Source organism: Chiloscyllium punctatum, chromosome 5, assembly GCF_047496795.1.
Source record: "Chiloscyllium punctatum isolate Juve2018m chromosome 5, sChiPun1.3, whole genome shotgun sequence".
In the NCBI taxonomy this organism is placed as follows: Eukaryota; Metazoa; Chordata; class Chondrichthyes; order Orectolobiformes; family Hemiscylliidae; genus Chiloscyllium; species Chiloscyllium punctatum.
In genome coordinates, this window is record NC_092743.1 from 15,513,076 (window position 1) to 15,528,868 (window position 15,793).

General features: G+C 42.7%; 1 protein-coding gene across 3 annotated transcripts in view; it reads left to right on the plus strand.

Moving 5' to 3' along the window:
* Positions 1-15,793, plus strand: part of LOC140476902 (protein spire homolog 1-like) — a 202,643-nt gene that overhangs the window by 103,276 nt on the left and 83,574 nt on the right. For all 3 annotated transcript variants that reach the window (XM_072569816.1, XM_072569814.1, XM_072569815.1), the window contains exon 4: positions 11,285-11,410. In XM_072569816.1, the coding sequence (XP_072425917.1) occupies positions 11,285-11,410 (126 nt within the window). The remainder of the gene's footprint in view (positions 1-11,284; positions 11,411-15,793) is intronic.

The window sequence follows — 15,793 nt, forward strand, 5'->3', positions numbered from 1 at the left end:
GAAGCCCTAGTTGAGAAGATTTTGATAAGCTGCCTTCTTGACCCTCCACCCCCAGGGAGAGTTGATGAACTGAGTTTTTTGTTGGACCATTTTAGCCTTCCCTAAAACGCATTACTGACTCAGATGGGTTTTTTACGACAAGTGTAGTTACATGGCCACCACTGCTGATGCTACCTTTTTAACTCCAGGTTTATGTAATTAACTGAATTCAGTCTTCTGTTTTCCAGTTATAATTCAGAGACATATCCACCATGGTGTTAGGGATAAGACCCAGTAATAGATACTCCTTCTATCCCTTCCATCTTTATTTATTAGATTCCAGAAATATAATCCAGATCAAAGAATTGCTGAAAAATACCACTTCTGACTTCTACAGTCTTATAGCAGCTCATTTTTGAGGGAATACTTTCTCGGAGATTAGAAGCCGATACATGACTAGCCTTTAATGCTCAACGTTTGTTGTTTTTTTTAACCATTTTATTTTCTAATCAGCCTGTTCAGGGTTGTTATGATGGGACTTCAACCCAGGCCTCCTGGCTCAGATGTAGAGACACTACCACTACATCACTAGAGCCTCCGTGGTCAATGGTTGTAGCTGGACTATGCTGATCATAGAAATTATTTTTTAAGATCTTCAGAATGAGGAGTGAGGGTAGCCATATGACCCCCTGAGCCTTCTCTGTTAATCATGGCTTGATCTGGTCAGTTAATCTTATGACTGATCTGATCTCGGATTCAACTCCACTTTCCAATTTGCTCCCCTTCAACCCTCAGGTAGCCTGTGATTGAAGAATTTCTCTCTCTCAGCATCAATAAAACTCCACAGCTATGTGGAAGAGAACCTCTGGTGGAAGCAAATCCTGATTTCCATCCTAGATGGGAGCCTCCTTATTCTGAAATTATACTTCCTCATTCTAGACCCCTCCCACTGTATACAGGGGAAACAGTTTCTCAACATCTACCCTCAGAATTTTGTTTCTTTCAAAACAAAATCACTTCTCATTTTTTTCTAAACTCCAGCGAATGTAGACCCAATCTGCTCAGTTTTTCCTCATGAGATATTAAGGGATTACGGGAGATCTAATTAGCATAAATTAACAAAGCTGTGCAAGAAATGGAGTGCAGATTTTAAAAACCTTGGGAATTGCTGTGGTGTACAGCTGCAGCTGGTGAAATGCCTTTTTCTCATTCCAGAAGATTACATTTGTCTGAATCCTTCCAGGCAGTAACCATTCTATGCAGCTCAAAAAATCTCTCCCACTGTTCCCCAACTATGAATGAGATCAAATAAACAATATCCGCACACATAGAGCAAATCAGATGATCTAGCTTGTTCTTGCTGCAGTCTCCTTGTTACTGTCGTTATTGAACTGTGAAGAGCAATCCCAGTATTCTTGGCACCTTCATGTTTACATCACTCTTCCTGACATGTGACTGACGGTTGAATTTTACTGATAAAATGCAAACTGCTGGAAGTGCACAGCAGGCCAAAGCAGCTTTTGTGGACAGAAACCGAGTGAACGGCTGAAATCTAACACCCACCATGTGGTAGGTTTGGATGCAATTGAGGGGGAAACAATAAAATGGACTGGAGTATGAGATGTGGGGACCTCATCACTTTACTGTCCCAGGATGTACTTTATTCCACATTGCCACGGACAGCCCTCCCACTTGCTACCAGTTGAGGCTTTTAGAGAACTAAGGGCCACTTAAAGACCTGATGGTACTAATGCAGTGCAGGTGGATTGTGTTAAGTGGGAAGCACCAAACTGTGTGAGCCTCTGCGATATCGCCCATTGTTAAGTTCTCAGTACCTGGACAAGGGTTGCCCCATTCCGAAACTGGGAAGGCTGATTGAGACCTGACCACTGTCCTTGCTGCCAGCCCTCATCTTCTGTCAACCTCAATCCTCAGCCACTACCTGTTTTCCCTCTCCCCCGCTGTTACTGACTGTGGCCTGCCTCCCTCAGTGACTCTGGGCCCTCTGGTTGGTATGTTACAGTAAACAGCCACCACTTCCCCAGTGGCACAGCAGAGAAAACACAGTCAGTAGGTGGGATTTCTGTCTCCATGGGCTCCTTGATTCTGGGGAAACACCCATTACTGAGCAGTTAATCCCCTGCTTGGCACTGACTGTAGTGAGCCTTCTTCAAATTAGGCATTGTAGGATTCTCATTAGTGCTATCAGCCACATTAAATATTCAGCATTTCAGCTTGATGGTCACTCAGCCTTCAGCCTTTGGTGTGATTCCAGATGGTCACTGCAGGCATCTTGTGCTATTTACCCCTGCCAGTGTGTGGGTATGGTAATAGATAAAGGTTTTGCACTGCCAGCAGCCCTCCTTTACATTATCTTTGTCCTGGGGCTAGCTAGTGATTAATTGTAGAGTATACCCAACCTTGAGAACCTACAGAAGAAGCCCTGTTCTTAGATAATAAGAGTATTCGTTGCATGTTTCCACTAAGAACAACTACGTTTGGTCTGGTATAATTGCTTGGATGTTCAGGAGCTTGTATCAATACATCTATTCCCTCCAAAAGGTGGAATGAAACTCATCTCCACCTATAGATTTTGTGAGAGAGCAATAGAATGGGTAGAGCCAATGTAACATGAGCATTAACCCCTTCAGAACCACTACCTTTTACCAAATCCCCAATATGCAAGTTCACATTTGCTAATTCATGAAAGAGTTAAAAAGATAATGAAAATATTCCGGTGTGATTTTTACTGTCCCTATTGTTCTCCCCTTGCTAGCAGCTGTGACTTGGAGATTAATTTTTAATTCCTAGATATCCCTGTTTGCCAGGTTGTTACAGTGTGAAATTTGGAAGGCCAATGTCTGATTTATTAGTTAACGACCTGTGTGGCTGACACATTTCCTTTTCAACTATTGGAGTCCATTTTGAAACTTCAGTATATAATGTTTAATTTACTGTTAGCCTGATAAAGCCAACTGTCCGCACAGTATTTGAGATAGAGAAATTTAAAATGCATTTGTATACCTTACCAGGTTTTTCACGTGAGCGCAGTTGAAGTCTTTCTTGAGAGGCCTCAAAAGAAACACCTACTCCCATCAATCTCTGCATGTTGTCTATGGTTTTCTACCGGTGGGAACAAATGACCGAGAAAACTAAAGGTCACAATCACAGTTGGGGGAAGGGAGTGTGGCAGTCTGGTTACTACAGCAACTCTGCAGTTTTCGTGTAATGAGGAAAGACGCTAAAATCCCTTTATTAAATTCATTTACATAGAAAACATGCAGGAGTCATTACATGTTTTTAATCAAACCCTGCATTGTTTTGTTTGTTACTGGAGATTTTCGAGCATTAGATTGAGAACTGGATTTGCGTAGATTTTGCAGTTGGTGAATACTTGATTATATTGAGAATTAAACAACCATTTCATATTTCATGTTGAGAACAGTACAGCTGTGATTTACTGTTTGTGTAGTGCAAATCTCAAAGTGTGAGAAGCAAGAGTATTTTGGAGCAAAGGGTCCTCTCACCTCCGAGGTAAACAAAATTATGTATACGCTGTTAATCTAGACTGTGATGTGTAACATATCAGTCTGTGAGAAGATTTGCAGCTCGGGTGCTCATTGTTGTGGTCCTGTTCGCCGAGCTGGGAATTTGTGTTGCAGACGTTTCGTCCCCTGTCTAGGTGACATCCTCAGTGCTTGGGAGCCTCCTGTGAAGCGCTTCTGTGATCTTTCCTCCAGCATTTATAGTGGTTTGTCTCTGCCGCTTCCAGTTGTCAGTTCCAGCTGTCCGCTGCAGTGGCCAGTATATTGGGTCCAGGTCGATGTGCTTATTGATTGAATCTGTGGATGAGTGCCAAACCTCTAGGAATTCCCTGGCTGTTCTCTGTTTGACTTGTCCTGTAACAGTAGTGTTGTCCCAGTCGAATTCATGTTGCTTGTCATCTGCATGTGTGGCTACTAAGGATAGCTGGTCATGTCGTTTCGTGGCTAGTTGGTGTTCATGGATGCGGATCGTTAGCTGTCTTCCTGTTTGTCCTATGTAGTGTTTTGTGCAGTCCTTGCATGGGATTTTGTACACTACATTGGTTTTGCTCATGCTGGGTATTGGGTCCTTCGTTCTGGTGAGTTGTTGTCTGAGAGTGGCTGTTGGTTTGTGTGCTGTTATGAGTCCTAGTGGTCGCAATAGTCTGGCTGTCAGTTCGGAAATGCTCTTGATGTATGGTAGTGTGGCTAGTCCTTTGGGTTGTGGCATGTCCTCGTTCCGTTGTCTTTCCCTTAGGCATCTGTTGATGAAATTGCGCGGGTATCCGTTTTTGGCGCATACATTGTATAGGTGTTCTTCTTCCTCTTTTTGCAGTTCTGGTGTATGCAGTGTGTTGTGGAAGTTGGTTGTCCTTTTCTTCCTCTCTAGTGAATCGGATTCCTGTTGATAATCTGGTGTGTGTTCTCTATTTCTGTGTTTTTAATGATTACAAAGGTGTCATCTATATATCTGACCCAGAGTTTGGGTTGAATTTGGGTTGAAATTCAACAGAATTCAACTGTTTGTTCTAATCTTTGCATTACCGCTTCTGCTATGAGTCCAGAGATGCACATTGACCTGGACCCAATATACCGACCACTGCAGCGGACAGCTGGAACTGACAACCAGAAGCGGCAGATTCAAACCACTACAAATGGCGGAGAAAAGATCACAGAAGCACTTCACAGGAGGCTCCCAAGCACTGAGGATGTCACCTAGACAGGGGACGAAACGTCTGCAACACAAATTCCCAGCTCGGCGAACAGAACCGTAAAATGTCAGTTTTAATCTGATTTGAGACTGTGTTGCTGGAAAAGCACAGCAGGTCAGGCATTCCTGATGAAGGGCTCTGGCCCAAAACGTCGATTTTCCTGCTCCTGAAATGCTGCCTGACCTGCTGTGCTTTTCCAGCAACAGACTCTCAACTCTGATATCCAGCATCTGCAGACCTTAATGTCTCCTAGTTTTAATCTGATATCATGTAGGTGCCAGAATACTCATATTTGATATTTACCAGTTGTATGTTTGGCTTATATACAGGAGAAAGTGAGGACTGCAGATGCTGGAGATCAGAGCTGAAAATGTGTTGCTGGAAAAGCGCAGCAGGTCAGGCAGCATCCAAGGAACAGGGGAATCGACGTTTCGGGCTTATATGCAGTTTGGCTTGGCATTGGGGATTTCAAAAGGTCATTGGGTGGTATGATCGTGGGAGATCATCAGGTCATGGGAAGTTAAAAGGATTGGTTTGGGAAAGATAGGCTAAGGTGGGCCAGATGGCCTGTCACATCTAACGGTACGAAATAATTTGACATCCCAGCAACTGTTCTCAATCATTGCTGCTGTGACAATCCTATTTGTTGGACTGTTGCCAAGTTCGGCTGAAGATCTTCACTCTTGGTAAGGCTGAAAGGAACACAGAAGCTATAACCACATGGAGTGAGTGAGGCAAATAGCAGAGGAACCATTAATGGGGTTTGAGGTGGGAGGTGGGGGATTCGGGGAGCCCACATCAGGAGTGCAGCAGAATACTTGCCACTTCTCTGAATATTTGCAGCTCCTAACACACTCAGGAAACCTGACAGCTTCCAGGACAAAATAAGCCTTTTGAATTATTCCCTATCCACTATCTCAAATATTCACCACTGGCATGTACCATTTACAAGATGCAGCGATTTGCCAAGATTCCTTCGACAGCACCATCCAAACCTATGGACTGTACCACTAAAAAGAACAAGGGCAGCAGATACATGGGAATAAGAGTTGCACGTTGCCTCCAAATCGCACTTGTCCCAACTTAATCTGTTTCTGTTCCTTTGCTGTTGCTAAATCGAAGCCCTTCTGCACAGCATTGTGGGTGTCGCCACACCTCAAGGACAGTAGTGTTTCAACACCACCTTCTCAAGGGCATAAAAATGAGTAATAAAAAAGTTAAGAGGATGGAGAAATAAATAGACTGAAGTGTTGCGAGGATTTGATGAAGTAAGGATTGGAATTGGCTCATGCAGAGCAATTAAAATCAGGAATGCTGAAGAGACCAGGATTAAAGGAATACTGAGATCTCTGAAGGCTATGGGCTGGAGAAGATTGCAGAAATTGGGAGGGACCAGGATGTGAAGGGATTTGAAAACAAAGATTAAAATGTTAACGTCTTTGTGACTGACACAATGTTGTGATTGAAGTAAAGAGAATGATCTGCCTATCACACAAATGAATAATGTGGTTTATCAATTTCATTGTCAGTGTGGATGCCATGTAAAAAGGCAATGCATCTCCAAGGCTGGTGGACCATATCGAGCAGCACAATTGTTTAGCTGTTTGCAAGAAACAAGTTACTGACCAGAACAAACCAGCCCACACAAGCAAAACATGTAACACAGTGTCAATACTTGATGTGATTACATAATTGGCCAGTATTTGCTGGATGATCCTGAGTATGAATTACGTTGACAACCAATTTAGAATTGACAGTTGGTTTGCAGAGTGGTCTACCTACAGGTACTGGAATCCACTTGTTCTGATGCACAGATTGGTGCTCTTTGCAGACAGAAACTCAACAGAAAAACTCACAGCCATTTGCTGTTCATTTCTCAGGGCAATACCTTGACCAATCAGTATCGACCTGTCTGCTTTAAAATCTAAACAAAGCCTGTTGATGATCAACAGTTGGTGCATTGTCCATGCCAACAATGCTATCAATCAGAGCTCACTTGCCAACCAATCAGTTCTCTCCTCTTGTACTGTGTAGTTCTTGATTTCCCTCTTAAACTAATTAAACTACCTTGCAAGAATGAGAAATTTTACTTCTGAGGATAAATTAAAGAAGTTGGGATTGTTCACCTTGGAGAGAAGAAGGCTGAGATGGGATTTGATAGAGGTTTTCAAAACCATGAGCGGGATTGGAAGCGTGGATGGGGAGAAGCTGTTCCTGCACATAAAAGAGAAAAGAACGAGAGGGCATAGATCTAAAATGATGTGCAAGTAAAGCAAAGGTGATATGAGAGCATCTTTATCTCATGGTCAGTAGTTGAGATATGAATGCACTGCCAGGAAATGTGGTGGATGTAGGTTCAATTGAAGCACCACAGAGGACATTGATGGTTACCACCTGCCAAGTACAAGATGAGGTAGAACAGAACCAGTCCTGTCTACCTGGGTATGTAAGAGCAATGATGGGTACTTTCGGAGCACTTCATTAAGCTTGTCTGGGAATTTGGAGTGGTATCTTATTGTGCCCAGATTGGCACGAGATAGTAGAACCTGTGCAGGCACAATCAGTTGAATGGCCTGATTGTACATTGTAAGGGACTGTGTACCCCATCTGTAAGGGTGCCTTGGTCACAGCTAATTTGGCTGGAGGCTGATGAAGGGAGGACAGACCTGAGTGGTGTGTTTGAGGGAGATTGAGTGTTGAAGAGGTGTCTCTCTCTCTGCCATGCTTGTATGAGGTCATTGAACCATTCAGATTCCGAGTTTAAGGAACTGCCTTTTAAGGTCTCGGTGATCACTCTCTCCCTGCCCTGCTGTTCATAGGAGAATGGTCTATGCTGTGTTCAGGTGGATCATGACAATGACTCAGACAAGTTATGGTTTAACCAGGTGTCATTGATTAATGTGTCAGTATTGACACAGTCAGTAGCTTTTTTGCCTGAGTCAGAAGGTTGTATTTTCACTTTCTACTCTTGGACAAATCCAGACCTAAGCTCTAGTGCAGTGCTAAGGAAATACTTGCATTGTGAGGGTGTTGAGTTACAGATGAGACCTTAACAAATGTTAGCTGTGACATGAAAACATTTTGAAAGAGGGTGCAGCAGTTCTCCCTGGTGTTGGAGTTAATGTCCATCCTTCAACCTGCATCAGTGAAACAGGTTGCCTGACAGTGCAGTCTGTGGGAGCTTGCAATGCACATTTGGCTGCTGTGTCTCCTATATGGAAACAATGATTTGTACTTTTGTACTTTTTGAAAGTACGCCAACGGCTATGAAGCATTTTGTAACTTCTGAGGTTGTCAAAGAAAGGTGCTAGTTAAATGCAAGACTTACTTTACCAACTGCTTAGTTTTGTATCTGCTTTTGGAGGAAGGTTAATTCTCGGGTTTGTTAGTTTTGAGGTGACACACCTCATCCCGAAAGTTTGGAATCAAGCTGTGTCAGACTATCACTGATCTGGTACTGGAAATATAGCACGGGAGTACAGGGCATTTTTAAACATTGGCAGCTAGACCGCAGTGGTAAAGCCAGCTCTATGAACTCTGATCTTTCCTCCCGGTTTCTGCTCCAAATACCCCTGAAAGCCAATACTGTTCCTGGCTGACAAAACACATAAAATATTCAATAGATCTGTTTCAACGGGGAGAGTGTATTCCACATTCCACTGGGGAAATGCTGTGATGTTATGGTAATGTTACTGAGTTTACATATTCTGATGACATGGGTTTGAGTCACACCACAGTGTGGTGAGATTCTGAGTCCAAATTTTTTTTAAAAATCTGAACTGAACAAAAAAGCTTGTATAATGTTGTTTTGTAACCAGTGTAAATGCTTTTTTTTAAAAAAAAATCTAGTTGAGTAATGTCTTGCAGGAAAGGAAATCTACCATCCTTACCATCCTTTCCTGGTATGGCCTACATGTGACTCCAGACCCACAGTCATGTGGTTGGCTCTTAACTACCCTGTGTGTAATTAGGGATGGGGAATAAATGCTGGCCTTGCCGACATTGTCCATATCTCATCAACGATTAAAAACAACTTAAGGCAAGAAGAAAGCTCACTGACTTACTTTGAAGTATTCATTGGGGTTTTCCCACATGTCAGTCACCAGGAGGAACTCCAAATACTGTTTAAAAAAAAACTCTTTGGCAGTTTCTTTAGAAGTAAAAGTTTCCGAAATGGGGAAACTCCAGTGAACTGGAAGGCCAAGACACGTATTCTCCACGTGGCATGGCTGTTCTTTAAAACAAATAGTTTTTCTAATTATGTGACAAGAGATGTAGCCATTTAACAGAATAGTGGGGGGAAAAGAATGTCCTGACCTCAACAGTCTCTCCCCACACTGCACAAAGGCTGATTGTTCAGACTGGCTGGGAAATGCAGAGTGTTCCTGGAAGCTCAGTGGTTGTTTATTTATTATGCTACTGCACTGGCAGCTCTCGAACAGAATCGCTCTGGCTACATTTCCACTTTGTACATTAATGAGGTGCTGACCCAAGACCGCCTTAAGGGCTTGAAATGGTGCTTTGTGTATATGTTGTACCCCTCCCCGTGCCGTTTTAATTTATACATTGCTGCCTCATTGCTGCACCAGAGCTAGAGCATGCGGCAATTTGTCTGCATGAGAAGCAAAACAACTCAATCATACATTTTGACAAGGCAGAAATGAACGAAATTCCGCCTCTGGCTTTGCCATCAATCCTCCAGGTCTGAAGCGGTGATTTTACAATGATTTTATTAGTTTTACAACATCAGTTAGAGCTACAAAAATGAATTGCCAAACAATTGCTGCAATTTACCTACCATTTAAACGCCTCCTACCTTATAGGACAGTCACATCAAATTCAGACAGCGCAGAGAAATTAGTAAGGAGTACATAAAATGCAATGTTGACTCTTGAATATTCCATTCATAGTGACAGAGAGGAGAGCTGGGCTGTGAGATCTGTCTGTCTTGTTTGATTCTCTTGGTGAAATTAGCTTTTGCAGTTGTGTCAATGGAAAGACATCTGGATGGGTACATGAATAGGAGGAGTTTAGAGGGATATGGACCAAATGCTGGCAAGTGGAACTAGATTAATTCAGGATATCTGGACAAGTTGGACTGAAGGGTCTGTTTCTGCGCTGTACAACTCTATAACTCTATGCTGATTAATATTTTTATTTCTGACAAAAGAATGCATTTAAAAAGTGTTAAAGTCGCAGTCAGATCAGCCGTGCTCTTAATGAATGGGGAAGCGGGCATGATGGAGCCAAGTGGTCTGTTCCTACTCCTAATTCATATGATTGTATCTGATATTTTCCAACCTGCCCTTGGCTCTGCAATCTTCTGTCTGAGAGGCCTGAATGGATGTCGTGTTCCCAAGCCTCCTACCAATAGCCCTAGCCCAGTTAGTGTCACTCCTGCCTCTGAGTCAGGCTACTGTGACTTGAAGGCCCACATTGGGCTGTCTCTATGGGTTAGCTTTCTTAGAGATACTGTCCTTCAGATGAAATGTTAAACTGAAGCCCATCTTCTCTTTCAGTTTGAGGTAAATGCAATGTCACATTGATTTGAAGTTGAGCCGGGGAGTTCTCCAATAATTAACCCTTCACTAACAACTGAGCACAGACAACCTAGCTCATTCACACACAGCTGCGTGTGTGAGCCTGCTCAGTGCAACTTAGCTGCTGTGTTCTCTCTCCTACTATATTTCAAAAGTACTTCATTGACTGCAAAGCTAATTAGGCTATGTTGAGGATGTGGAAAGCATGATATAAATACATCTTCTTTTTTGTGTGAGGTTTTCCACTTGGAGACACTCATGATCAGACTGAGATTAAGTGAGAGATCAAGCTGGTGTTGTACCACACTGAGTTACTGTGATAGATATAGTTAGATAGATAGATAGATAGATAGTGAACGCTTAGATAGAGTTATTGGGACTGATAGGTTTACTCCTCAGAGAACCAGCATGATCTTGAAGAGACAAGTGTGCCGTAATTACTCCCGTTTTGATGCTCCAATGCTGTGGCTTGTATTTCACAAACAAGAATGATTGTGTCTGACCTGACAATATCTGAGTGTAACTATGCTGGCAGTTATACAGAATGATTTGCTATACAGTCGGTTGCTGCAGGGAGAATTCCCTGTTGAAGAACTATTCTGAATCTAAATCTTGTCCAACTTGAATGACAACAGGGTCGGCCTTTATTGTCACTGCCTATGTGGTAATCTGGCAGAGTGTTTGCAGCTAGGACAATGATGAAAATCTACCCTGGCAACCCCATTCAATCGTAAGCTGGCTAAGTAAGACAGCACTAAACCAGGCTACCGAAACGCAAAAGGCACGGACTTATTCATGATTGATTCAGTGCTCGCATGTTCTTCATGGTCCAACAAAAGGCTGTAAGGGAGGAAAGCTTTAAATGAAATAATTAAGTTTAAAAGAATGGAATCTAAAATAAAAGCAGAAACATACACATGTGGGTCACTTGTTGACTGAAGTGGGATATTGAGGCTGACAGCTTAGGTTTTCTGTCAGGTTGAGTGGAAAGTAAGCAACTCACCATTTCTTCCTTTTTTCTGTTGGTCAGCTCTGCGCTGCTCACTTGACGACACCGTCGGAAGCTCCAAACCATTACCAGGCCGTGTGCCGGGCCCTGTTTGCCGAATCCATGGAGTTACGCACCTTCTTGGCCAAAATTAAAAGTGCTAAAGAGGTAAGAGGTTACCTAAAGTTAGCCAACGTGAGTCAGGATCAGAGAGCTCTGGAAACTCCACTTGTGCATTTCGGGTACTGCTACTTTTTTTTAATAAAATCCCAAGGAGATAGGCTGTGTCACCCTTGCACAGGGTCCAGGATGTTTGACAAGGAGTGGCTTAAGGACAGGCAGAGATCACACGTTGGAGACTTAGAGAGTGGGAGTGACTATTTCAAAATTATGCCAAACAGTTATGATCATAAAACATCAGAACAGAGGTCGGCCATTTGGCCTGTCAAGTCTACTCTGTAATTCAACAAGATCATAGCTGTTCTGATTATACTCAACTCCACTTTTCTGCCATATCCCCATATAGCTCCCCCCAGCTTCACTGTTCTCCATGAATCCATTGCAAGATTTGGCCACCAGCCAACGCAAATTGAAGAGAGTGTGTGACCTCTGCCCTCAGTGGAAGAATGTCCAGCCTTTGAGAGTCCCAGTGGTGCCAGAACTCCATAGTGGGCACTTATGGAACTGTAGGCCACCCACATCCAACTTCAATGGGTCCCAGAGAGAGACAAGTGGGAGGCCTTGGTGGGTAAGTGAGCAGAGGAGGGTTGGATTTGGAGGTCAGCTGACAAGGAACAAAGGAAGCTTAATGGGTTAGGACAGTCTTTTCTTTCTATCTTTACAAAGAAAATTCAATTGGCCATTAATTTTTTTTATAAGAAGAGTTCTGATCTCTGCATTATGTATCATAGGGAATGGAACAGATTGTCTGACCAGGTATGGATTGCTGTGAGTTTTGTTTTGGAAATCTTTAAACATAGGTCAAGTTTCTTCTATGCAGAATTCAAGAGATTAATAATGGCTTGCAAATCTGTTGTAGAGTGGTCAATGGCACTACAGTCATCCATAAACTGTAGATGTTTTTGGTGGTCACTTTAGTTTTGGCATGAAGGTGACCGAAGTTAACATTTTTCTACCTAGAAGGTATTTAATACTGACACCAGAGGAATTTGTGTCTGTGATGTTTGTTTTTGTTTCTGCTTTAGTTATGTCAGCATCACAGATTGATAGTTAGGTTCAGTCAACAATCATTTGGGTAACACTAGCCAATGGCCTGCTTAGATGGTAATCCTGAAAATAAATAAAAATAGAAGTAATTGGAAGATTTGTCTTTCAAGGGATGAATCTGTGACTATTTTCCTTTTGCAGCTTGTTACTTTGTGGGATTGTCCTTGCGAAGAAAGGTTATTGAAAGTCTGCCTTTGACACAAATGGACTCTCTAGTTTGTTCACTTCATCCTTTATTATTGCTGGAGGAAACCAGGTTCTTGTTTCTTTCAATTCCCACAAGTCCATTCCATATTTTGTCGAACATGGTCTTTTTGCCTGACAAGATTACTCTACCATTCATAGCTGACAGCACAGTTCAATGCCTTTTTCCCCACACAATCCTCAAATTCCTTTATGTTGTTGAGGGTATTTAGAAATTGTCAATTTCTACATCAATCATACACGATAACTGAGCTTCTACAGTTTCTGGGGTAGAAAATTCCAAAGATTTACAATTTGCTGAGTTGAACAATTTCTCATCTTGGTCCCGAATGGCTTTACACATAACTTTGAAATTACAGAATCACAGAATTGTTACAGTGTAGAAGGAGGCCATCATTTTACCCATTATGCCTGCATGGGTTTGTTACCCCATGCCAATCTTACCTTTTCCCTATATCCCTATGCATAATTTCTAACCAAGTAGTCATGCAATGCTCTCTTGAATGCCTCAATTGAATATGCCTCCACTACATTTGCAGGCAGTGAATTCCACACCCCAACTACTCAATACCCTCTGCTTAATTTGTGCATCACTTTAATTCTTCACCCTCTTGCTGTTTTTTTCCCCTCCCTATCTATTCTGTCCAGTCTGCTCATGATTTTGAAATTACCCCACCCTCCAGCATGATTCTAGACTCTACAATCAGAGGGGATACACTCTTTCCTCTACAGTCAGAGGGGAAATGCAACATGGTCTATTCAACTGCAAAGTTCTGGCAGTGTATGCAAAATCCAGATGACAAAATCAATTCCATCGACATGAGATTCACTGTCAACCTTTCAATCCCATTAGATATGTAGAGTGTGAAGAATAGCATAAATTATGGACCGAATAGCCTGTTTCCATGCTGTAAATAGTACACTTCACTACTTATCATTTTACTTGATTGACTCCCTGAGGCAGCATTTTTAAAACAGAGTGAACATCATTTCAAATGTTTGTGCCCGTTCAAGCCATGCATTGGCTTGCAGCCAGTGACTGACTGGGCAAATAGCAAGATCCAACTCTCATTCTGTTTGATGGTGTTTCTGTCGTAATCTTATCTAGTGCCATTTCTCAATGCTGTCCAGTCTTACTCAGGTCACACGGGAAGGCAGTCCACAGGCTCAGTTCTTCGTTCAAATCAGCGATTGTGCATGGCGGGCAGAACAAAAGTAATAGCATCCTTCATCTGGAACAGCCAGCAGTTCACAGACAGTACTGAGTCACTTAGTCTCAGACAGAGCAACAAGCATCGATTTACATTTGATCACCTGTGGGAAAAGTGGGAAATCAGTCAGTGTCCAATTGTTAGACAGCATTACTGCTGAAAGTATGTGTCTCTGCCCCAGAGGGCTTAGTCTTTGTGTATGTTTCAAGTGGAAATTGGTAAATCTCTGATTACCATGGTGTACAGGGCTGTGGGATGAGCTGAGTGCAGGTCATTCTGCTATAATGTGCGTTTCATTAGCATGAATTAGTTATAATACGATTGACAAATTGTGGGCATTGTTTGACTAACACAAACTTTCTACTAGACGGGTATAGCGATTTTCTATTAACAATCTTCTACAGTACAATTTTCTATAACGGTTTTCCATAGTATAATTTTTTACTGCGTGAGGTTGCAGAGGAACACAACTGTCATATTATAGCAGAACAACCTATAAAAGGCATTGTCATGTTCGGTCAGCCATGGTCATACTGAATGGTAGAACGGGCTCAATGGGCTGAATGGTCTACTCCTGCTCCTCTGTGGATACGGTTATGACTTTATCTACATCCTCACTGTTAATGTTAACGCACATTGAATGCCGTTTTGGGTGATATACCTCCGTAAAAGTTGAGCATTTTAGAGAAGTTGGAAAGAAAATGGGCAAACGAATTGAACTGTCTCCATTTCTTGGCACAATGCAGTTGGTATGTTGGGTTTCACTGCCAGAGGATTTGTATTCTGGAATAGGATGACCTACTGTAGTTATACAGACCCTTGGAGAAACCATACATAGAACATAGAACAGTACAGCACAGGACAGGCCCTTCAGCCCACGATGTTGTGCCAACCACTGATCCTCATGTATGCACCCTTAAATTTCTGTGACCATATGCATGTCCAGGAGTCTCTTAAATGTCCCCAATGACCCTGCCTCCACAACTGCTGCTGGCAACGCATTCCATGCTCTCACAACTCTCTGTGTAAAGAACCCACCTCTGACATCCCCTCTATACTTTCCTCCAACCAGCTTAAAACTATGACCCCTCATGTTAGTCATTTCTGCCCTAGGAAATAGTCTCTGGCTATCGACTCTATCTATGCCTCTCATTATCTTATATACCTCAGTTAGGTCCCCTCTTCTCCTCCTTTTCTCCAATGAAAAAAGTCCGAGCTCAGTCAACCTCTCCTCATAAGATAAGCCCTCCAGTCCAGGCAGCATCCTGGTAAACCTCCTCTGAACCCTCTCCAAAGCATCCACATCTTTCCTATAATAGGGCGACCAGAACTGGTATTCCAAGTGCGGTCTAACCAAAGTTTTATAGAGCTGCAACAAGATTTCACGACTCTTAAACTCAATATCCCTGTTAATGAAAGCCAAAACACCATATGCTTTCTTAACAACCCTGTCCACTTGGGTGGCCATTTTAAGGGATCTATGTACCTGTACCCCAAGATCCCTCTGTTCCTCCACACTGCCAAGGATCCTATCCTTAATCCTGTACTCAGCTTTCAAATTCGACCTTCCAAAATGCATCACCTCACATTTATCCAGGTTGAACTCCATTTGCCACCTCTCAGCCCATCTCTGCATCCTGTCAATGTCCCGCTGCAGCCTACAACAGTCCTCCAAACTGTCAAAGACACCTCCAACCTTTGTGTCATCTGCAAACTTGCTGACCCATCCTTCAATCCCCTCATCCAAGTCATTTATAAAAATTACAAACAATAGAGGCCCAAGGACAGAGCCCTGTTGGACACCACTCACCACAGACTTCCAGGCAGAATATTTTCCTTCTACTACCACTCGCTGTCTTCTGTTGGCCAGCCAATTCTGTATCCAGACAGCTATGTTCCCCTAAATCCC